This window comes from Ahaetulla prasina, chromosome 3, assembly GCF_028640845.1.
Source record: "Ahaetulla prasina isolate Xishuangbanna chromosome 3, ASM2864084v1, whole genome shotgun sequence".
NCBI classification, from domain to species: domain Eukaryota; kingdom Metazoa; phylum Chordata; class Lepidosauria; order Squamata; family Colubridae; genus Ahaetulla; species Ahaetulla prasina.
In genome coordinates, this window is record NC_080541.1 from 169,141,121 (window position 1) to 169,166,289 (window position 25,169).

The 25,169-nt window shown below is 37.0% G+C and overlaps 1 protein-coding gene across 1 annotated transcript in view; it reads left to right on the top strand.

Annotated features, from left to right (window-relative positions):
- Positions 1–25,169, top strand: part of LRP8 (LDL receptor related protein 8) — a 236,734-nt gene that overhangs the window by 190,703 nt on the left and 20,862 nt on the right. Inside the window, exons 5-10 of the mRNA XM_058175134.1 lie at positions 8,775–9,143; positions 14,886–15,008; positions 15,338–15,460; positions 22,461–22,580; positions 22,698–22,823; positions 24,259–24,430. Of these exons, the coding sequence (XP_058031117.1) occupies positions 8,775–9,143; positions 14,886–15,008; positions 15,338–15,460; positions 22,461–22,580; positions 22,698–22,823; positions 24,259–24,430 (1,033 nt within the window). The remainder of the gene's footprint in view (positions 1–8,774; positions 9,144–14,885; positions 15,009–15,337; positions 15,461–22,460; positions 22,581–22,697; positions 22,824–24,258; positions 24,431–25,169) is intronic.

A 25,169-nucleotide genomic window follows, 5' to 3' on the forward strand; every position in this document is an offset into this window, starting at 1 on the left:
GATTTATTCACCAGTTAAATAGATTATACTTTAGAAAATGAAGAACAAATGCATTATGGGGTCTTACTCAGATGTTAAACCTTTGTCTCTCTGAAAACACCAATCAAATTTCTAGACCTAAATAGAAGCATAGATTAAAATCTAAATCATGCTAAGCCATAGTTCGCTAACCCTGAGTTACTTAATAGTTCTCAATTATCTGTGTTTATACACTGTAGTAAACCATAAGTGATAGCTTATAAACCAGAGTTAATGGATTCATACAATCCAAGAAACTACAGGTCATCCTCAGCTTGTGACAGCAGCTAGGATTGCTGTCACTAAGTGATGAGGTTGTAAAGTACAATATCACATGACAGCAATGCTCAGCGATGGCAATCCTAGTGTAATGAAAAGACAGACCAGGGGAGACACGATAGCAGTGTTCCAATATCTCAGGGGCTGCCACAAAGAAGAGGGAGTCAAACTATTCTCCAAAGCACCTGAGGGTAGGTCAAGAAGCAACGGGTGGAAACTAAACAAGGAGAGAAGCAGCTTAGAACTAAGGAGAAATTTCCTGACAGTTAGAACAATTAATCAGTGGAACAACTTGCCTTCAGAAGTTGTGAATGTTCCAATACTGGAAATTTTAAAGAAGATGTTGGATAACCATTTGTCTGAAGTGGTGTAGGGTTTCCTGCCTAAGCAGGGGGTTGGACTAGAAGACCTCCAAGGTCCCTTCCAATTCTGTTATTCTATTCTATTCTATTCTATTCTATTCTATTCTATTCTATTCTATTCTATTCTATTCTATTCGTCATTGTAACACCCGGAATGCATGTGTCATTAAATGGGAAGATACAGGAGCCCCGGAAAAAGAAGTGTGAAGGATACGGTGTGCCACAGGCAGGTGTTAGACCATGGGCAAGCTGGTGAGAGCCACAGACAGCAGCTTGAGAGTATGGGTGGGCTGGCAGGGGCCACAGTTGAGTGCTGAGTTACAGAGATCATGTCAGAATACAAGATCCTTATCTCATGCTCTGTAGTGGGCTCCAAGGAGAAACTTATGGGAGTGACTTGTGACCTTCCCTACTAGCTTCCCCATTGATTTTGCTTGTGGGAAGCAGACGGGGAAGATCACCAATGGTGATCATGTGACTGTGGCTTGCGACATTGAAATTTCAAGCCAAGCAGCCAGATTGCGATCAAGTGACTGTAGCGATGCTGCAACTTTACAGACCAGTCAGAAGTTCCCCTCATTTAGCACTGTCATATTTTTAAACAGTCACTGAACAAGTGGTCATACATTGAGGATTATCTGTATATGAGTTCTTACCCATTCCCACCTCTGGTGATAGATTTAGGGACGGGGTCAGTGCTTGAAAGGGTTGTCCATTTTAAAACAAACTTTTTTGCTTTATTTGCCTACATGCCCTAGTTGTGGTAGTTATAATGATAAAATTCTGCAAATTGCTTTTAAAGCTAAACTTAAGTTTTTTTCCAGGCAGTAATCAATATCCCTATGCACAATTTTATCCAGAATACTCCTAATTTATTTTGAAAAGTTGGTAACGTTTAATAGACTTTCTTGGAATCTAAGAAGCTGATCCAAAACTAATTAATCTAAAACTAATATCTTTTCACTTGTTTATAAATTTTTATAAAAACACAAGGAATAGTGTATGCCAACATTGTTATATCTCGATTATGGTCATTTAATGTTATATTTATTATAAATAATATATAATAATATATTTATTATTATTTGAGATGACTTTTGATGTGGATGCATATAGCCAAAGAGGAGATGAGGAAGAACTGTATCGCTGGCTGCTGCAGGGTCATTTTTTACCATTCCAGTTTGCAAATTCACAGATAGAAGAGTGGTGATGAGCTAAAAATATTTATTAAATGGCCAGATAAAAGGATATTCTTGGAGTGTTCCATTAGTGATGCCACGATCACTGCATCTTTCATATTTATCAAAATACTTTGAACTTTTCAGCAAAGTTTAGATCCATGCAACTGCAGATTATTAGCTAATAAGGGAATGGGGAACTGAGATTTTTTTGGCTAAGCCATTAAGCAAAATGAATTTGTCAGCAGTATTTTATCAAGAAACAATTTAAAATAGGACATATGACTGATTGCCAGAAAATATCAGTTCTATAATTATGGGGCACTTAAAAACTTGGAGATATTTAGAAGTTCTGAAATCTTAGGAGTACTGGCAATTTGGAACTGGTGCCAAAATACCAGCAGAGAAGCATAGTAATTGTGTCTTAAGCTTCTTAAATTAAAGTTTGGAAGGAATTCATATAGGTTTATGAGGTCATCTTCTATTGGATTTTTTTTTTTTTTACAATCTGAGAAGGTAAAGTACCGTCACAGAAGCTTCTTAACTCAAGTTTTTAATCTCTAAAATTCATTTTAAATGTTTTGGTGCATAAGAAGATTTTAAGAAATTTCAGATTTTCCCTTCGGAAACCTATCATAGCTGAACTGTAATACATTAACCATTTAGTCTACAAGGGAAACAAGAATTAACAGAAGGGTACATAATCTGTCTTTAAACTTTACCTCTTGAATATATAACCCAGACGTTTTCAATATTTTATTCTCCAGAATTGTTGGACTACAAAACAGTTATTCATAAATACCATTCATGGTTATGAATGATGGGGGTTGTAATCCAATACATCTGGAAAGGACAAGATCTGGAATAGTCTGATATAAATCCACTCAGATCATTCCATTCATTCATTCTGAAATGTTTAAGATTTGGGTTAAAGAAGATTCTAAAAATATCTACAAGTAAAATTCTTCAAAGCAGCTAGGAGAAATAAATTTCTAGCCTGTTTTCAAAAAGCATGCAATTTAATATAATTTCTGCTTCCTATTTGACTATAAAAGGGTGCGGGGGAATTATTTCTATCAAAATGAGTATAGGAAAGAGGTTATGGAATCCCCCTGCCTTATATTTTGGAATGGACAGCCATACTAAATGTAAATAAATAAATAATACTACTCAACTTTAGTCAGTTTCTGCCAATTTATCAGTATAATATTTATTTATTTATTTATTTATTTATTTATTTATTTATTTATTTATTTATTTATTTATTTATTTATTTATTTATTTATTTAGCGGGTGGCATATCATAAATGGGCTAGCAATATATAGTAACAAATTACCTAGATTAGTAAAACACTGTAAAATATAAATGTTAAAATGTCCAGACCACCTGAAGCTCAGCATCATTTTTAAAAAAATCAGACACTGGACTGCTTACAACTGGTCACAATGTGATCTGCAGTTTGACATAGGTCTCCGCAGTCACACTGAGGGGAGGATACTATGGACCATGTACTCTACACTACTAACTAGAGCATACAAAACATTTGCCAGACCTATTCTTGAATACAGCTCATCCGTCTGGAACCCATACCACATCTCTGACATCAATACAATCGAACGCGTCCAAAAATATTTTACTAGAAGAGTTCTTCGCTCCTCCGAAAACAACAAAATACCTTATTCCAACAGACTAGAAATCCTGGGACTAGAAAACTTAGAACTCCGCCGACTTCGACATGACCTGTGTTTAACACACAAAATCATCTACTGCAATATCCTTCCTGTAAAAGACTACTTCAGCTTCAATTGCAATAATACAAGAGCAAACAATAGATTTAAACTTAATGTCAACCGCTTCAAACTTGATTGCAGAAAATATGACTTCTGTAACAGAGTTGTTAACGCTTGGAACTCATTACCTGACTCCATAGTCTCTATTCAAAATCCCAAAATCTTCAACCAAAAACTGTCTATTATTGACCTCACCCCATTCCTAAGAGGACTATAAGGGGCGTGCATAAGAGCACAAAAGTGCCTACCATTCCTGTCCTATTGTTCCCTTCATTATATCAAATTAACATAGGTGTTGCATGTTTTTACTTATATATACATATTTTTCTTTCATGATATCTTGTTTTTATTTATGACGATGTTTGTGTATACTGTTGTGACAAAAAAAAAAGGTAAATATTTCCATTTATACAGAGAGTCCCAGCAGACACTGTGTGTGAGGTGCAAATCCTATACAGGATTGCCCATTGCTGACGTAGTAATTCAAACCTTGGCACCTTTTTTCTGGAGTCATTTGTAAGTCTTCCTATGACTGGGTGTTCAGAGATAACAAGGCAATAGCCTAATTAAATAAAGACACAGTGGCTTACTCTGACTTTTAGTCTTCAATTTCATATATGGTAGAACTAGTGTCAGGGGAAAAACCATATCAGAATGGAAGGAGATGATTCCAAGAAATTCTACTTATTATTATGTAGAGATCAAAACCTGAAGCTCTAGAGCTGCAATCTGTTATAATTTTTTAACTAATATTCAGAGATCTCCAAAATGTATTTCCAGATTTGACATTCTGATTCCTGTCATCTTTTTGCAAGCTATGTTGTTTATTATGACATAGGGCATAAGGAACAATGAGAAAGTAACTGTTGGCTTTTAAAATGATTCAAATGTCATTCTCAGGATTATTTTCCTTTTCATTTGGGGTCACTGTAAAACAATTGGTTTCAGTAGTTTCAAAGTTTATTCTTCCCCTTAATTAAAAAGAAATTGCATATATTTAAGCTTATTTTGTGGGAATTCTTTAATGTGGAAATAGATTTCCTTTTTGGCTGAAAAAGTTGCAGCTGGAATACCTAGAAGTTTTCATGTGAATTGCTACAGATAGTCTAACTCTAAATGTGGCAAGCAGAGATGGGAGGAAGTGTGAAATCCTCTCAGAAAGGCCTAATTATTTGTTAATGTTACATAGTGACTTCCAGAGGAATTTTTAATTTATTGCAAAAAGGCTTATCAATGCCATTCAGAAGCCAAATCCCTGCATACTTCACCGAGCATTTGCCCAGTGCGTCCTTCTTAGAAAGTTCGGAACATGCTCTGAAATTCTACAACCTACTTAACAGTTGGAGGAGAATGAAATTGCTACTTAGAAAAGCCAAACTGAGGGCAGAGAAATTCTCTGCAAAATAGTGCTATGGCTTTCAGATCCTGACCTCACACAGGCCTCTAACTGCAACAGCCTTTTTTGTAGCCCTCAGCCATCTGGTCATATAGTTGCTCATCAGACTTTAGATGCAACAGTCATCTGGATTGTACAGTTCTATTCTGTTACTAATTTACATGATATAATTCTAGGAGTCCCCCAGTTTCATATGACATTTGATTTCTTTCATGTTTGGAAGAGCTTTTACACCATGTTGGCAATTTTTTGTTCAGTTTTAATGATAAATAATTACCAGTATAGCATTAAATTTATATTTGTTTCAGTGAATTAATATGAATGAATGTTCAGCAGTGGTGAAATCTAATTTTTTTTTACTACCAGTTCTGTGGGCGTGGCTTGGTGGGTATGGTGTGACTTGGTGGATGTGGCTTGGTGGCATGGCAGGACAAGGATACTGCAAATCTCCATTCCCACCACACTCTGGGAGAAGGATACTGCAAAAATCCCCATTCCCACCCCACTCTGGGGCCAGCCAGAGGTGGCATTTGCTGGTTCTCCGAACTATTCAGAATTTCCGCTACTGGTTCTTCAGAACCTGCTGGATTTCACCCCTGATGTTCAGGATTATTCATCTCCCTTTCCCAAAGGGCAAGGCATGCAGCTTTCAGCTCATTTCAGTGTCTACCTCTTGAACTTCCAGCTGAACAAGCTGTTTCCCAAGACCCCATTGTGATCACTGCACAGGATAGCTGGATCAAAATGGTCCCTAGGAGTTTCCTAATGATTCACAGACACAACCTTGACTATACAGTCTACGTTAAAAGAATCAATATCATCAAAGGAAGATTTTTCTTGCTTAAGTCTTTTCTTCAGATCATCTTGGCAAGCGAAATCCTCTTTATCCATTTATTTATTTATTCATGCAATTGGTTCATTTGTTCTATTTCCACACCTACGTATCTCAAGCAAGTGAAAAATCCCATTTTTCTACGTTCCACATAGTTTTTGCTTTTATGGAGCCCCGCAGCTCAAACTCTAGGAATGATCAGCTTCTGATGATGAAAATGTTACTTAGTGGGGTTAAAACAAAAAGTGACAGCAAAGAATCCCAAGAGGTCTCTCACTCAAGCTATGAAAATTGGCATTAAGCCTGCAAATAGAAACGTCAAGCAGAATAATTCTACAATTTTTTGGAATAGGCCAGTGATGGCAAACCTTTTCGGCACCAAGTGCCGAAAAGGGAGAGTGCATGACCGGGCACCTGGACTGCAACTCGGAAGAGGAGCTGTCATAGTGATGTGATGCCATAGGTTCACCATTGTGGGAATAGGCTCTTATTCCATTTAATGAAATAATATTTGCTGCTGAAGTAGAAGACGGTTGTGATGTTGTAGCCTTTGTGAAAAAGAGTATGGCATTCATACACTTAGTTAGAAAGTGCTAAGGTATTATATTACTACAGGACCAAAATAATTTCAAAAAACAAAAAAAAAGAGAGACTTTCTAAAGAAATTTTCTACATCCTAAAACCACTTCTTTAATGAAGAAAGAAATGTTCGTAGGAATTGTAAGGCAAATTTTGGCACAGCATTTTTGAATAAGAAAATATGTAATATTTTTAGAAACCTACAGAGGTAAAATGATATTTACATTAATGCTGTAGAGGTTCTGAATTGGTAGTGACTGTCAAGGACAGTTATGTTGAATGATAGACTTCAGAAAGAGCTACACTGTTCAGGTTAGAATAAAGAAGTAATTGGGATGAGTTAAATATAGGAAGTAGAGAAAAGGAATCAATAATAGTGCCTTCATTTGAATTCTTGGCTTTTTTTTTTTTTTACAAAGACTGTACTTCTTAAGCAGAAGCTCACAGAGTAAGTCACTATGAATTCTTGAATTAGGTTTGTGCTATTTTAAGAATGGATCAGTCTTCCAAGAAAACCTTCCATAGAACTCAGCAGCAATTTCTAGACCAGTGTTTTAACTACTAAACCAAATGAGAGAAATAGATGGATTTGTTATGCCTTGATAAATGTTAACAAATGATGGGTAGTGAATTAAATTTGTCCTTTGCAAGGATTATGGAGGGAATTTTTATTGTTCCCTGCTTCTTTATACTCATACCTAAGTTACTGATGGTTCTTGAGTAGCTCTGCCTTTATTTGCTGGCCACAAGTCTTAATTCCAAAATATCTTCTACATATACATGCCCCAAATAGTCCTTCATGTCATATATCCTCTTTCGGTATATTAAGGAATGGTCTGGGATTACAAACTATATATTTTAGTAAACTGCAGCATTCCCAACTCTCCCCATTCAAAGTGGGATACATAGCCAAAACATTAAAATAATAAATTATGAAAGAAATAAAATTGATACATATAAAATTGTGCTTATGCCAACTTTGTAATATGGAAGTGAGAGTTTAGATAGCAAATGAATCTTTGCTCTTTTCTTCTTGGCAAATAATGTTCAAGAAATAGTAACATAAATGCAAACCAATCAGCATGGTTCAACTTCTCAGTAATATTATGGGAAGCAAACTTAGAAGAAGGCATATAATTCTGGTCTCAGATATTTAAAGCTGTATAAAAGGGAAAATTTGGAAGACCCCCTTTATCAATAAAAGATTCACATCTGGGTCTCTTCAGCTTTCATAAAACAAGGAAACAAGGAGGAAGGATGGATAAATCTATACACAGTGTAAAAAAAATAATTGGGCAGAAAAGTCTGTTGGTCTAATTATAGATGGTTATTATTAAATGTGGCTAGAGGTTCAAACCAGTTGTTTAATGATTGTTCAAAATTATGATGGACTTAAAAATATCTACTTATGACCTGTCCTTGAAGTTGTAACTGCTGGCACTCCTCCCCCCTTGGTCATGTTTTCATATTCCAGGCACATGGCAACCAGCTTTCATTTAGCACTGGTGGCAGCATCCAACAATCATGTGGCCATGGTGTCTGACATTTTTGACAGTTTCCTGCAGTTTTGGTCACATTCTGGCAAAAAGAGCCTATTTAGAAGAATGGGTTCGCTTAACAACCACGTGTGGTGGCACACTTTAAGTCTGTCACAAAAATGATTGAATCCTGTCATACAGTATTTAAACTTACAAGCTCTACAACTTATAATTGAAATTCCAGGCTCTATTGTGGTTGAAACTTCCTTTCTTTAATATAATGCCAAAGATTGTATGCCTCTGAATACCAGTGGGGAAAGCATGGATATGAAGGTGCTTTTTACCTCATGTTCTCTTTACTACCGGTAGCTTACCATTGGCAGCACCAGGAACAAAATGTAGGACTTTCACTTGATCAATAGGGTTTCTTTGTAATAAGCTGTTATTCGTTTATAAATTAAGTAAAAGTCTTTATTTTCCATGTAATGTTTACCCTTACCAAAAGTTGACAAGCTATGCAGGAAAAGATTGATCAAGTTGCTATGAAACTGGAGCAGAGATGAAGGACAGAGGGAGAAGCATTGCATGGTCCTATCATTATCCTAAAACATGAATAGGTGGTTATATTGATGGAGTAAAAAAAAAGAGTGATTTTGATTGCTTTTTTTTTTCAATGCATAACAAATAGAATCATCAGGCTAGAACAGTATTAAAACGTATGAATGTGCAATCATTGCACATGTCTTTCCAGCGTTGTAGGGAGAAGATAGTTAAGAGCAGGATGATTTTTTTAAAGATTTAAAATATGAAATAAAATAATAAATTTGAGCTAACCCTTATTTGGTTTTTTTCCCCCCAAAGTCTGTTCTTCAAGTGAATTCCAGTGCAGCAACAAGACCTGCATAGCCACAATCTTTGTCTGTGATGGTGACGATGATTGTGGCGATGGCAGTGACGAGAGGAAGTGCCCTCCCTTCACTTGCAACCCGAATGAGTTCCAGTGCAACAATAGCCTGTGCATCCCACAGATTTGGGTCTGTGACAAACAGCCTGATTGTGAAGACCTCTCAGATGAGTCCATGGAGAGGTGTGGGTACAAACTCAAACCACAAATCGTGAGCACCTGTGCAGCGCATGAGTTCCAGTGTGGCAATGGGGAATGTATCCATTTGAATTGGAAATGTGATGGAGATGAAGACTGCAAAGACAAGTCAGATGAACAAGATTGTTGTAAGTGTCCAAAATTTTGAACCGTATTTGGGGAAGGGGTCAATCCATCACATTTGATCCTGGTGTGATGGCCTTTGTATTTCAATTCTGTGTGGGGTTCCTGCAGAATTTGTGTGCATCTTTTATTTTGCAAGTAGTTATAACTCAACCTCTGAAATGTCGTATCTGGTTGGTTAGGTCTTTGTTCCAAATTGCCCAGATTATCAACAAGATTATAGTTGAAGTACCTGACATGACTGTTCTTTAAAAACAAAGTTAATCCTAAATAGAATATTGATGTCAAGATTTTTGGTTTAAATTAAGCATGTGCTAGTGACTAATATTGTATATTGATTCTATATTGTATCTAGAACTGAGTAATTAATAACAAATCCATTTGACTCGCTAGTTGATTCTATTTCATGTTTTCTGTAAAAAGGTATGTCTAGTTTGTATTCCTGTCTGCATATCATTTTAAATTGTGATGAAAAATGCTGTACCTGCAGCTTGAATAACTTTGGGTGCCAAAAACTGAAGGTCCTCTTCTGTAAATATTCAAGTTATTATGGACCCTGAGCTATTGAATATTGCATTTGTCTTCACACAATGTTTCATCTATTTTTTAGGTGTTAAGTAGTTTAAGCTAGTCATTTACCCAAGGCTTACGAGACAGACAGACAGAAATTGAGAAAATGTTTTGCTGAAATATTTATAAATGCAACATGGAAATGAAATATTTATACAAAAGTATGCATGAGCAGGGTGGCTGAAAAACATCTGCCTGGTTGACAATTTTTGCTTGAGGACTGAATCTTTTTAATTTGCCAAGGAAGCCTTGTGCAATTTATTTACAAAATTATGGAGAATTAGTAAAAATCATATAAATCGGGCAAATACATTAAGTTGTCAGCAACAGAAGGAAATTCCTGCTCACTAATTTAAAATTTACCTTCTGGATTACTATTGTTTGTTTGTTTTGGTTTCTTTTAAATCCCTTTATGGATTTCTTTGGCTATTCTTATTTTTCCTCTCTTTTTTTAAGGGATTTGAGTTTGCATCTAGAGGTAGAAGTGAACAGTCTAAGAATTTGCAGGGGGGGGAGGGGAGGGGAAGGGTTTCTTTGTTTTTTATTCCATTTTCAGAAAAAATAATAGATATACAGTTAGTCCTCAATTTACAAAGTTCATTTAGTGACCATTCAAAGTTACAATGGCACTGAAAAAGTGACTTTTCACAATTATGACTGTTGTAACATCTCTACGACCATGTGATCAAAATTCAGATGCTTGGCAACTGACTCATATTTATGACATTTGCAGTGGCTTGGGGTCATCCTTGTAAGCTACCTTGTGTCACCATATGTGAGTAGGCAGCAGTATAAATATAAATATTTATAAATATAAATTTTCTAAATAAATAAACGTGACCAATTGCAACCTCCTGACAAGCAAGTCAATGAGGAAACCAGATTCACTTAACAACCATGCTACTAACCTAACAGCTGCAGTGATTCATTTAACAACTGTGGCAAGAAAGGTCATAACATGGGGCAAAACTCACTTAACAAATTTTCACTTAGCTACTGAAATTTTGGGCTCAGTTGTAGTCATAAGTCAAGGACTATCTGTATGAGATAGTGGCTTATGCAAAGCCGTCTAGTACCAAACCCCACTCAGAATAAATCTCAACACAGGCCCAGGAACTAGCTATATATGCTTGGAAGTTTCTTGTCTCGCATGATTTATTTCAATTCATCCTGATTTACCAAAGCATGATTTTCAGTGACATTTCTCTGGGAAACTGTTTGAGCTCTTCATAGAGTCAGAAAGATTAAAACACAGTTTCTGAGTCTGATATTTTGTTTTGTAGGAATCCTCAAACCAGGCGTCTCAAGTTCAGGCATCATGGGAAATTGTGGTTCAGCTAACCAGAAAGTATTGAATTGACATGTGGTAAAGAGGGGAGGAAGATTAAAGTGCTAGGTCCCCCAGGGACTAGTTCATTCCAGCAGACAGGTCCTGAACTGCTGTATCTACATTAGATCACAGTTGTTTGTTTGTATATCTACTGCCATAAGCTTTCCGATCTTTTGCATTCCTAGTGATCATGATCTCTTTTTGGCAAAGAACTTAAAATAATCAACTTTCCTTTATTTGTACTCATCTCTCACATTGCAGTATCTTATATATAAAAGGAAATGTGTCCTAAATTTAAAATCCGTTTCAAGGCCACATTTGCCAACTGTCGTCATAAGTTGTTTTTGAGGGAAGAAGGTAAAATGAAGGCTCTGTTTTAGTGCTGAAAACAAATAAAAATGCTTTGGCAAATGAACAAAATAGAGAGCAGCAGATGAACAAAGAAATAAATAGAATATGTGTTGAAAAAAAGCACATCTAATGGCTGATGTCTTTATTTATGCATGCATGTGTGTGTGCATGTTTATATTTTATATTTATGTAGTGTATATCTATTTAAACCTTTTAGGAGGACTTCAGTAGGTATATAATTGGTGGATAAACAGTTTCCATTTAAATTCCTGGTATCTCCTGCTCAAGGATCTAAAAAGAATCCAAACTCAGGATAAGCAACACACTGTAAAATGTAAAGTGTTCTTAAGAATACCCTTGATATTACTGAAATATGAAAACAATTCTGATATAAAGCATGCTTCATCTATTCTTTTGTTTTGAGAAACAAAGTTTGCTGAATAATCACTACTAATGGAGTCAGTGAAGCAAAAGATTATCAAAGGCAGCACAAAACTTGCAATGAATCAGATTTGCTCGATGAACACGGATGATCTGTAGAACTTGTCGTTTCCAGACATATTTCTGTTTCTATTTGTTCTACAGGCATCCTTGTGAACCGTAGGCCTGGGTATTCCAAATGTTTCTCTGAGTGTGTATGTAGGTGGTCCTCAACTTACGACCACAACTGAATCCAAAATTTCTGTTACTAAGCAGGACAGTTGTTAAGTGAGTTTCGTCCCATTTTAAAACCTTTGTTGCCACAGTTTTTAAATGAAACATTGCAATTGTTAAGTTAATAAGACGGTAGTTAAGTGAATCTGGTTTCCCTTTTGACTTTGCTTGTCAGAAGTTTGCGAAAGGTGACCGACCACACTTGCAACTATCATAATTATGAACCAGTTGCTAAGTGGCCAAATTTTGATCACATGACCATAGGGATGCTACAACAGTGGTAAGTCTGAAAAACTGTCATAAGTAAGTTTTTTTCAGTGCCGTTGTAACTTTGAATGGTCACTAAAAAAATGTTTGTAAGTCGAGGTCTACCTGTAGAATTGATGCAGTAAGCAGTTTAATGGTTAGGTTCTATAAAGGCATCAGGAGTCCAACTTGATTCAAAGGACATTTTATCATTAGTTACCTTTTTGTAGATTATAGGGCACGATCATAACTTTTGTTTATTGTGATGTTATAAGCAAAGATCTTCCTTGCTTATAACCGTCCACATTTTCACCCTATGTGTATATTGTGTTTCCAACTTTATCTTCTGTATTCACATTTAATATTCTAGCACGGTATCAAATACTATCTACTTTGACTCAGTTTTAGTACGCAATTACTAAGCAGAGGCTTATCTCTGATGTTAATGGCTTTCTATGAACCAGCCGAATAGTTTGCTAATATTATGTTAGAAGACTCTCATGGATAAGTGAGACCAAGATTGGTTCCATGAATTCCAAGGCTTTATTTTCTAATTACCTAGACTGCTTGTTTTTCATTAAATGAGCTCAATCCCATGAAGTTTAATGAAGTTAAAATGATTTAAATTGAAGTGAGCTATAACTTGGCAGTTGGTATTTCACCTGAAACTCAAGGAGAAAAGAACAATTCCTGAATTTACTATTCAGAACAATGTCTAGTTTAGTGCTTCTTGTTGCACGTCAGTAACTATAAAAAAAACAAAAAACCTCCCAGTAGGAGACATTCAGAAGGTTCTTTCTCAGAGGTGTTGACATGCTACATAAAATAAAATCCTTGCTACAGATGTGCTTTTTGACTTGCACAGTGATTGTGAATAGACTTTGTTTATGTTTACTCTTTGGAGAGGTTTGAAATCAGATTAAGAATCACATAAGGAATATACCATTGTATAAATATTCTGCTTGGCATGGTTCACTATAGTGATTTTGAATGCCTGTAATTTTCAGTCTAATTAATTGTATTTATACCTCAGTATGTTTATTATATCTTCTATACTTGCTGGATACATGGTAGTCTCTCCTTCTTGTGTCCAGGATGTTGAAGAGTCATAATTTCTGTTCCTTGTGACAGTAAAATTGCTGAGGAGATTCTGTCACAATCTTCTTGGATCATCTGAATTAGTGCCTGTGTCATATTGCTTGAGCTACTCTTTGGCAGTGATTTTCTCTCTGCAACATTTTAAAATAAGGATGCTGTAATCCAAGGAGAAAATACATGATTTCGGAGAGGCATTTTTGTGGTGCTTCTGCAGCTGTTTTCGACATTGACACTCAGCTATGGCAAATTTTGTGCTTTCTAAAAAAAAAAAAAATTGGGTGGATCTAAAAATTGTTAGAAAGCAGCAATATAGGTGGCCTAAAAATAGCCATTTATTGTTCAGGAGTTGGATACGGAGATTAAATATAGTTAAGATCACTTTTGAGTCAAGGTGCTGGTTTAAAGAAGGCAGACATGTAGTTTTCAGAATGGTATTAATAATAATACAGAAATGGTATTACTCTTCTAGAGCAGGGGTCTCCAACCTTGGTCCCTTTAAGACTTGTGGACTTCAACTCCCAGAGTCCCTCAGCCAGCAAAGCTGGCTGAGGAACTCTGGGAGTTGAAGTCCACAAATCTTAAAGGGACCAGTTGGAGACCCCTGTTCTAGAGGATGTTTGCTTTCCAGTTAAGGATGGCTTCCTGAGATTTTTCTGGTGAAGTCCCAACTATATACTAGCCAAGTCCAATCCTGTTTAGCTTTTTAAGATCAGGCAACGTTAAATGGGACTTAAGCATCAAATGTTTAAACATCAAGATGTAATTTTTACCTCTTCCCTCGCTATCTGCCTTAATTGCTTCTTAATTGCTGAGAGTCCGTTATTATTTCTAGATGCCTACTGTTATGTACTTCCAGGTGTGTTCCTTCATAAATGGATGCAATTTTTTCTTTTTATTCTTGTTCCGAAATAATTTAATAATTTGTTATTATTATTTTATTATACTATAATATTTCAACATATTAAAGTTTCAGTCTAATGCTTTAGCTAATAGCCTTTTCACTAATGTCTGTAAGTCTAATGTCTATAAAAAAATGAAACATCTGCAGTGAAATTACAATATTATTCTCATTCAGCAAAAGAATGGTTTGGGATGAAAAAGAAGAACTAGGGAGTCAAAAACTCATAGTTGTTAAGGAAATATTCCCAATGTACACAATGAACCGTGAATGTTAAACCATGGATTTAAATCCATATTTAGCCATGATAGCTGACTTATTGTTAAGAACAAACCACATGAAAATGAAAACAGACAATATTCTTCCACCTCTTTTGTGCCATGCTGAATTGGGAAATGATTCCAGACTCCAATTTATTTATTCATCTGTCAAATTCATATGAGCGCCCATTGCATGGAAAGTGTCTCTGGGCAGCATGTAACAATCCAATGAAGGACCGTTGAATACCCCAGAACTTTAGGATTATTGACAACTAGAAACCCTGTGAAAAGAATGCAACAGGTGATGATGGTTCTTTTTGTTTTCTTTCTTGTTTTTAAGCCTTGGTGACCTGCAGCCCTGATGACTTCCAGTGTGGTGATGGGACCTGTATCCATGGAGCTAAACAGTGCAACAAAGTGCACGATTGCCCTGACAACAGTGATGAAGCTGGCTGCATTAATGGTAGATATGCTAGGTGTGATAAGTCTGCTGACATGGGGTGTGGCAGAAAACACTGTTAAAAAGTGCTTAGATGCCAGAGAGTCCTCTGTTCCCAAGAAGCAAACACACTCTTCATCTTAGCATACTGTACTGTTTAGCATATTCCAGCAGTGAGGCCTCATCAGAGGTACTTTTTGTCTTTAGCAGGCTTTGTTCTAATCCATCACATCTAAATATCCCGCTGCTTAACCATATCTCATTTTTTTTTCTAATTACATTCATAATGCATTTTCATTTTCATGTACCTAATCTAACTTCAGCTGCTTTTCCTTCCTTGCCCGACATAACAGAGGCGGCGTGCGAGAGTCCCACCAAATTTCAGTGTAAAAGTGGAGAATGCATAGAGGAAGTCAAGGTGTGCGATTCACACAGGGACTGCAGGGACTGGTCCGATGAGCCTCTAAAAGTTTGTGGTACAGTACCTTCTTATTTCTTCCTCCATTTTTAACAAATCTCTTCCATGCTCATATGATTAGCACTACCAGAAGAGGAGCATCAACCATTATTATCATTCTTCTTTAGTTCTTCTGCTTACCTTGCCTTTGTGACTTGTGGATAAGGAAAACAGGACTAAAATTTGATTCTTAGTTTCTAGAATCTTAGTTTCTTGGGATTTTAGGTTTTACATATTCCAGGTGATGCTCTGCATGATCTTAAATGTAATGAATCCTGGGCTGATTGCAAAAAAGAGATTTCATTGCATCACAGAACAGAAAATTCTCAGTATTTGGGTCTCCTGCTGATGCTAATTATTCTTTTTGGTGGTTCTTGTAAATTGCAAAGAAAGTTTATGTGCTTAATCAAGATAGACAATTTATTTTAACATCTGTCCTTTAAAAATGCATGTTGAAAAATTGACACATAGGCCCATTTCAGGAATAGAGACCATGTCCATGACCCCTCTGATCTTGCTCACAGAAATCACACATGTACAGCAATAGCACTTAGACTTGTATACCACTTTACAGCCCTCTCTAAGTAGTTTACAGAGTCAGCATATTGCCCCCAACAATCTGGGCCCTCATTTTACCAGCCTCGGAGCCATCATTTATACAGAGCCTCTAAGGGCATCCAAGACAGGCAGATATATTAATAAGCAGTCATGTGGCCTTAGCTATGTACATCAACATCAGGAACAGGAAACCCACCTGCCTTTGACTTCAAAAGAAATAGGATGGCATTCTTTATAAGTGCTTGAATGGAGCCCGGGGCAGGTTCCAAATCCTGTTGCTACAGGTTCGCGCATGCGCATGCAAAGTGCTTCTGTGCATGCGCAGAAGTGGGTGGGCAGAGCCTCCCACCCCTACCGGTTCTCCCGATCCTGTGTGAACCAGTAGCAACCCACCACTGATGGAACCATGAAAAACACACCATTAGTAGGGATTCCCATCATCAGATTTTGAGTTGATCCAGTATGTTACTAAGGAGAAAAGTAACATTCATGGAAAAGCTGCAGATGATACTGTCCATGAAAGAAAACTGTGTGGGCAGTTAAAAGGATTTTTAATAAATTTTAATAAAGTTAATAAATTTTAATATTTTATTGCTTTTAATAGGTTTTTGCTTTTAAAATAACAAAAAAAGCAAAAAACAAAAGGAACATTACGTATGTGTGTGTGTATTTCTAATACACTTATATGACTATCATCCTTTTTTTAACCTACTGAATTTGCTATAAACGAACCCCATATTTTCTTATATTTATGCATGCAAAATCTCTGTCTAGAGGCAATCTGCTTCTGGGTCAATAAAAACCTTACAAATAATAATATACTGAGAAGAGTCATTAAAGCATGTCATTTGAATATACATGATTTGGAGGCTTATTCTAAAAAAACCAGATTCCTAATTAGATAATTAAAGAAGCTTGAACTAAATAATACCTGTCAACATCTTTCTCCATGCTTTTTTATTGATGCCGAGTCATTAATTGATACAATGCATTATTTTATTGTATAAGATGTATAAGATCCCCTTTCTGCAAGATGAAATACATTCATTTTAGCCGATGTGAATATAATGGAACTGTTGGCCCTGATTAATATGTTCTTAATCATAAAAAAAGATCTAAGTCTGTTCTTTTGGTTCTGTTCTCAGTTGAAGAGGATATATTTAATTCATCTGAATTTTAACACAGCAGCTGTTTATACTGCTGGAGTTTTATTGCCTGTTATTTTGTGGCATTTTAGCGGTCCTTATAATTTACATAGCATCAGTAATGAAGAGCTATAACAAATTATTCCTTGGTTTATACGGTGGTGATGTGCTCTTGATCATTAAAAGGATCTAAACCTGTTCTTTTGCTTCTGTTGTCAATTGAAGAAGATATATTTAATTCATTTGAAATTTGACACAGGAGCTTTTTATATTGCTGGAGTTTTATTGCCTGTTATTTTGTGGCATTTTAGAAGTTCTTACAATTTCCATAGCATCAGTAATGAAGAGATGCCTCAAATTATACGGTACCTTGGTTATATTTTATGTCTTTTTATTGTATACACACAATAAATAGCATGACTGACTTTTTAGGGCTAATTATGAGATTTACATAGGCGTGCATAACCTATGTGCTTTCAAAAATTGTAGGACTACAATTTCCATTATCCGCAGTTCTTTGCCAGTTGTGGTTGAAGATCTCAACATCTTTTGGAAGCATATATTCTTTCAAATAGATCAGTCTGGACTGAATAAATTTGAAGAAGCTGAAATTAAATCTAGACAAAGCTTGATCCTGGAAAACCAGTGGCCGAGGTCTCAAATTCTTTTTATCAAGTTTAGTGTACTTTGAAAGAGAGTGATCTTGGTTTTACATCACAATTTCCGAGGCAACCTCTAGATTAAACTACTGCATTGAACTCTGTGGTTGGGCTGCCTTTGAGAGCATTTCAAAAATTGAATTACTTTTGACACGGGAGACTATGGCCTTAATATTAAAGTGCTTGCCTGGGTTCCATTTTGGAATATTTTAACTTAAGTCTTAAATGATCTTAGACAGAGATGCCCAGTCTTAATGACCCTGGAGATAGACATGGCCTCTCCAAAAATTATGCTTTAGTTTTTAATCTGAAAGAAGGAAAGGCTATTGAAGCATGTGATATATGGTTGATCATATTGATTAATTAATTTAGTTATTCTTCTTAAATACAGTCTAATTGACAATTTTGTCCCAGTGCCTGTCAAACCACTAAAAGGCCAAATGAGACCTTCTAGTTTAGAACTTGGATGTTTTAAAAACTATTTTGTTCCCCATGAGCCACTTTGGAACTCTAAAGTGTATGTCTCTTCATCTGATGCAAATATGGCATCTTTTAGGAGTGAGATCCTGTCTATAATAGTATCAAACCTATCTGGAATCCTCCTCCTGCCCTCTACACTAAATTTCTACTTTAAATTTAAATGTAAAGGTAGTTTAAAGGCCTGTTTTCTGTAGAAAGAAGAAAGAAAATGGTGTGAACTTGAAATGGTAGCTGTTCAAGGAATTTTGTGATTAAGGTCCTGAGACAGAGGTGGAATTCCAATGCTTCCTTCTTTTCCTTGTGCAGTAAACCAGAAATCCTTTCAATGAAATAACATCAGGGAGCAGCATCTCCTTGCTGATATTGGTTGGAATTAGACACTAAGTAAAGGCATGCCTAGTTAACACTTGGATGGGAGATCTCACAACATTCTGGTACAGTTCTGCAAGATAGACTGGGAAGCTGAACAGCATCCAGGCAAAAGGCAGTGGCCAAGTATATCCATTTTGCTACTGAAAACAAGAAGAAGAAGACAGAAATTGTTGTGTCTTGCCCGCCCTCAGAGCAGCCGGGGCCTTCTTACCTGCTCCCGCACACTGAGGAATGTATGCCTCCCGGTCCCAGTCCTGGCTCCATGCCCACACAAACTGCAGAAGGAGAATCTCCCTGCCCCAGCCCTGACTCCATGCCCAGGCAAACGGAGCAGCTAGACCCCTCCCCCTCCTCCACAGCAGGTGAGCCTGAGGAGGGTTTACTCCCAAGAACAGCTGATTGGTGTGACCCTCGCATCAGAAGATTGGAGAGGCGGAGGCTACAGAGGGAAGGGAGGGGCAGGCCTTAATGACTGCTGAGTCATGGTGCCACACCCCATGGCCTATATAAAGGAGCTACTTTCTGGCAGTCTCTGAGTCAGGCAAAAAGTCAAACTTATCTTGCTGAAGTCACTTACTGGTCTCCTGCCTGCTCTGAGGACTTTGCTAGGACTTTGGACAGAGCTGCAGAGGCACGCCTGATTCGGATTTCCCGGACCCAGCCGTCAGCGGAGGAGTGGGACACGACAGAAATGTTGTCTTAAATGTTAAGGGAAACTTAAGTTTTTCCAGTGTTGAAGTGAAATTTGGTAAAAACATACATTTGATAATGAAACCATTTACCTCAAGGCAGCTACCTGGAGACATGCTAATCAGTAGTGGGTTTCACTTACCTTCCTTACCAGTTTGGAACTGTGAGTGCGTGTGTGTGCTCGCTTCACTTGTGCGTGGTGCTTCTGCGCATGCAGAGTGGTGCTTCTGCGCATACGGACAGAGTGTCCGTAATGACATCTGGGCAGGTGGGCAGAGCCTCCCGCCGCCGCTACCGGTTCACCCGAACCAGGGAGAACTGGTAGAAACCCACCACTATTGCTAATCACAGACTCTTTCATGGTAGCTATTACATCTATTGGGGCAATAAATATACATTTCTTTAAAATATAGAGTGATTTGCTCAACTTAGATTATTTGCTGAAGCTATATGCCTCTCACTACCAGCCTTTTCACAAACACAGTACACTTTCAATTCATGGCCCATTCACCCTCTGGGTTGTAGTAAAACAATTAGGAAACTTGGCATTCTAGACTAGAGAGAATGACGTGGCTTTCCGATGCCAGAAAATTGGTCTGAAAGTTATTCTTTACTGTTGAGTTTATCTTCCATGTGATTACAGTATTTAACTATAATTTATTACTGTATGCTGCTTAGAACCCATTGGCATGAAGTAGCTTGGAAATGTAAAACAGATATACATACCAAATAAAATGGGAAGATGGTCTCGAGAGCTAGAGTCTCATTTGGCATAATTGGCTTGAGATGCACGGTGTAAGCAAGAGTTATGGACGGGATCAAACTGAATTGTAAGCAGTAGCACAAATGCACCACAATGTTTTTAACTCAGCAATAAACCTACCACTGCTAATAACATTGAATTGTGGCTTTCTGCTCAGAACTGGGGAGTTTGCTACAAAATGTGGTGGGCGTTTTTCCAGTGCAGCATATTCTACCAGTTAATTTTTTTCCCCCTCGTCGTCTTTTGCCATTAAACGAAAGAATCGAAGGAACTGCATCATCCGTTTTTCTCCTGAGTTACCTATCTGGGCTAGTCCAACAAATCTTTCTAACCCAGTTTCTTAGATATTTAATTGCACAACAGATCTCACAATAAAAGAAAAACATTTTGTCCCTCACTTTCGATAGGTTAATTGGAAAGACAAGTGAATGGTTGTTTCAAGAATTGAAATGACTTCCTTCGACCCCTTTGGCAATTTACAGTAGCCAGGGTAAATTGGACCGCATTTTCAATTTTAGTGTCTGCCATTGGGGAACAATCAGGACTCTGCTCATACAAATTTCCAGGTGTGTGTATGATTATTACAGGCAAGGGTGTTCTTTTATTCAAATGAAATATATTGCAAATGTTTGGGGGACCATTTAGTCTTAGTATATATATACTAATATATACTAAGCATCTTTTTTACATCGTGGCGACCAAAACTGAATGCACTTGGAATACTGCATTCAGTTTTGGTCGCCACGATGTAAAAAAGATGCTGAGACTCTAGAAAGAGTGCAGAGAAGAGCAACAAAGGTGATTAGGGGACTGGAGGCTAAAACATATGAAGAACGATTGCAGGAACTGGGTATGTCTAGTTTAATGAAAAGAAGGACTAGGGGAGACATGATAGCAGTGTTCCAATATCTCAGGGGCTGCCACAGAGAAGTGGGAGTCGGGCTGTTCTCCAAAGCACCTGAGGGTAGAACAAGAAGCAATGGGTGGAAACTGATCAAGGAAAGAAGCAACTTAGAACTAAGGAGAAATTTCCTGACAGTTAGAACAATTAATAAGTGGAACGACTTGCCTGCAGAAGTTGTGAATGCTTCAACACTGGAAATTTTTAAGAAAATGTTGGATAACCATCTGTCTGAGATAGTGTAGGGTTTCCTGCCTGGGCAGGGGGTTGGACTAGAAGGCCTCCAAGGTCCCTTCCAACTCTGTTATTGTTATTGTTGTTAATATATATATATAATATATATATGTGTGTGTGTGTGCGTGTATGTATGAATATGGTTATTCGGGTTTTCCAGTTTTCCTACATACAAACACCTGCGAAAACCTCATAAAACATATATATATATATATATATATATATATATATATATATATATATATATATATATATATATATATATATTTGTTTATTGGAAGTGTCTTGGCGGCGTTTGACGAAGTCTCATTCGTCATCTTCAGGCTTCAGCTTCGTGCTTCTGGGAGCAATGTGTGATTTTTAAGGAAGAAACAGCTGCAATCACACATTGCTCCCAGAAGCACGAAGCTGAAGCCTGAAGATGACGAATGAGATTTCGTCGAAACGTCGCCAAAACACTTCCAATTTTACGCGGGAGAAAACCCGAATAACCAAAGACCTACATATATATATATATATATATATATATATATATATATACACATACATACACACACACACATACATACATACACACACACACACAGATTCTTTAAACAAAACCTAACCCCTTGCTAGAATAGCCTTTGCCAATGTGATGACTTCTAGATGTGAAGCAATACAGTTCATGCAGTTGTCCCCTGTTGGCAGTGCTGCTTCTAAATTCTAATAAAATGAAACTTAATATATCTGGAAGACATCCAGTTGGAAAAAGTTGAGCCAGAAGCAGTTGACATTTCTGGATTCTTATTGCTTGCTTATTTTATAGTACAACCTTCTGTATATAGTCTGATCCATTAGAAGAACATTCTTGCCAAATTATTCTGTTTGCCTATTTAGGATCTTAAACATGGGCTTGGCAATAGAGTTAACTATTGGATGATTTTTATTTAGCTCATTCATTACTTAACATCTTTCTCCCGCTTTGTGCCTATGAAGTGAAAGCAAACAATACAAATGGGCACTTTGAGTTCAGATACGAATTAAACCAAAATTGCATGAGTAAGTTGTTTTAAGAATCTTCAGATCACTGCTTCTTAGAAGAAGAAAAAGCTTTTCATGTCTATTTAAATAAACTTTTTAGTGGTTTCTGGGAATAGCTGAAACCATTCGACACTTTAAAATGTCAGTCTTATGCACAGAATTCAATTTTAATCTAAATAATGTCACTCTTCTAGATGTAAATGAATGTGCCCTGAACAATGGTGGTTGCTCCCACATTTGCAAGGACTTGAAGATTGGCTATGAATGTGAATGTCCTCCTGGATACAAGCTTATGGATAAGAAAACGTGTGGAGGTAATTTGCATAGAAACAGAAGCCACCAGTGTGTCATTGCAGACTGACATATTTGCAGCCATGCATGATCTGATGCCTTAATGCCAAATTACCAATTATTCTAAACTCTCCTTCTAGATATAGATGAATGTGAGAATCCAGATGCGTGCAGCCAGATCTGCATTAACTACAAGGGAGACTATAAATGTGAATGTTATGATGGTTATGAGATGGACACCCTGTCTAAAAACTGCAAAGCCATAGGTAAGAAGGTGCTCGATTCCGTTTGGTGTGGATCTGTCGAAAACCACACCATTTCATCAACAATTTATAAATGTCCATTTTCCCTGCCTATATAGTAACTGTACTTTATCGAGTTTAAGCCTTGGCTGGTTCATCCCCATCCATCTTGAAAATTCCACGGTTTCCTGGGCTGAATACCACCTGCATTTTGATATTTGAATCCAACCTTTTGGATAACTTCCCCTGTTTTCGTACAGATGTTAAAAGCACAGGGGACAAGATGGAACTTTGCAGGATCTCTTCATTTCCCTGGAGATCTTCTAGCATCATTTTTTGATCATCATTTTTTAAAACTGCCTTTTGCTATTATCTTTTTTAGTTGACTAAATATGAAAAAGAAGAAAAATCACAAAATTTTAAAGGTAGACAAAAACTAGAATTTTCTGATACAGTGATTCAGAAAAGGACTGGGTTAATAATAACATAGTGCCTTCTGTGCCAAATCCAGAATGTCATAGGTTTTTTCCAAGACCCAGAAGAACTCACAAAGTTTCACTCCTTCCACAGCACACATTTTCCTGTTCTTCATTTAAATCACCAAAGCAAAACAAAACTCTGGTACTTTTCTGGGCTGCAGACAACGTCCATTATGCCTTCAACTCTGCTTTTTTTATGTTACTGCTCTTCACAAAATGCCAGAATGGAGAGAGCAGGAAAAGAAATAAGTAGGGTTGGGAGTGGCAGACTTAGTTTCTTTTATCTTTTAATTTTGGTTATGGGTATTTTCTTCTTTATCTGTTTAATATTGGACAGGACTTAAACCATCATGAGAGGCAAATTTAATTTAATTTAATTTAATTTCGTTGTTGTACGAGGTGCAATGACAATAAAGTAAACTAAAAAAAAATTTCTGGAATCTATCTCACAAACAATAAAATCCTTATAAGAACTTACTTCTCTTTTTTTTTCTTTTAAAAATAAGTATTTTAAGGAGCATAGCAGGCATTTCATGCCAATTGTGAAAGCTGGATTTCAGAACCTCTCTCTTTGGAAATGCGCCAAAGGAGAATGTGTCTAATCTGGTCTGAATCAAAGTGAGCTAGCCATTAAAAAAAAATGTAATTTATAGGAAAAAGGTATATTTTCCATGTTCATATATTTACGTTTATACATCAGTCTGTTTAAAAATATACATATGTGCTGAATATCCTCAACTTTCTTTCTCCAGTGCACAGTTATGGGAGTGACTCTTTTGTTCTCCCAATGAGGAAGAAAGAAGGTGTAAATCGCTAGTCAATTAGAGCAGTGTGCCCAGGAAACTATGATCAGGATCACAACCACTGCCAATTCTTTTTATGCTAAAAGTAGTTTTGAGATTTTTCCAAAGCTGGCTTTTTAAAAGCTATGCTATATCCTAAATTGCTTATAAAACTATGATTTGCGGATTCCTTGGCAGGAAAGAGCCCATACCTTGTTTTCACAAACCGCCATGAAGTACGCAAGATTGACCTGGTGAAAAAGGATTACTCTCGCATCATTCCCATGCTGAAGAATGTGGTTGCTTTGGATGTGGAAGTGGCAACAAACAGGATATACTGGTGTGATTTATTCTACAGGAAGATATACAGGTGCGGGATATCTCTGACTGCCCAATTCATCCTCCATCTTTCCAGTCAGAAAATCAAGCTCAGATCTATGACAGCTTAGTGCAGGGTTGGGCAACTATGGTCCCTTTATGACCTGAGGACTTCAACTTCCTGAAATTCTGGCTGGGTCAGAAATTCTGGGAGTTGAAGTTCACTGGTCATAAAGGAGACTCAGTTACCCACCTCTGATTTAGTGGCATCAGAACTATGTCTGTTGAAAATGTGAATCTTTGGAGCCTACTATCCTTGATGCACGTGCCAAAACAGTACTGTATCTGATTAGGAGTGGATTAACCTTGACTTTGTGCAACAAAGCTGATTGTCCCTTTTCTGCACTCAAGTCTAAATTGCTTCCCTACCCACCCACCCCAGCTGTGTTGTCAGGAATGGTTCTTTCTGGTTTTGAGTAACTGTTAAAGATGAATTTCCCAAGGACCAAATTCTGGAAAAGGTGATTCCAAAGATCAGGAACATTATAGAGCAGGATTTCCCAACCTTGGCAACTTTAAGACATGTGGACTTCCGCTCCCAGTATTCTTCAGCTAGCCATTCCTTATGTTGGCTGGGGAATTCTGGGAGTTGAAGTCCACATGTCTTAAAGTTGCCAACATTGGGAAACTCTGTTATAGAAGATGTTAAGGTTTTACTTTGTTTTTTAAGGTCATCACCTATTGATTATAATCAAGCAGCTAGTCAGGAATTCGTCATCTCTTGAAAAAGC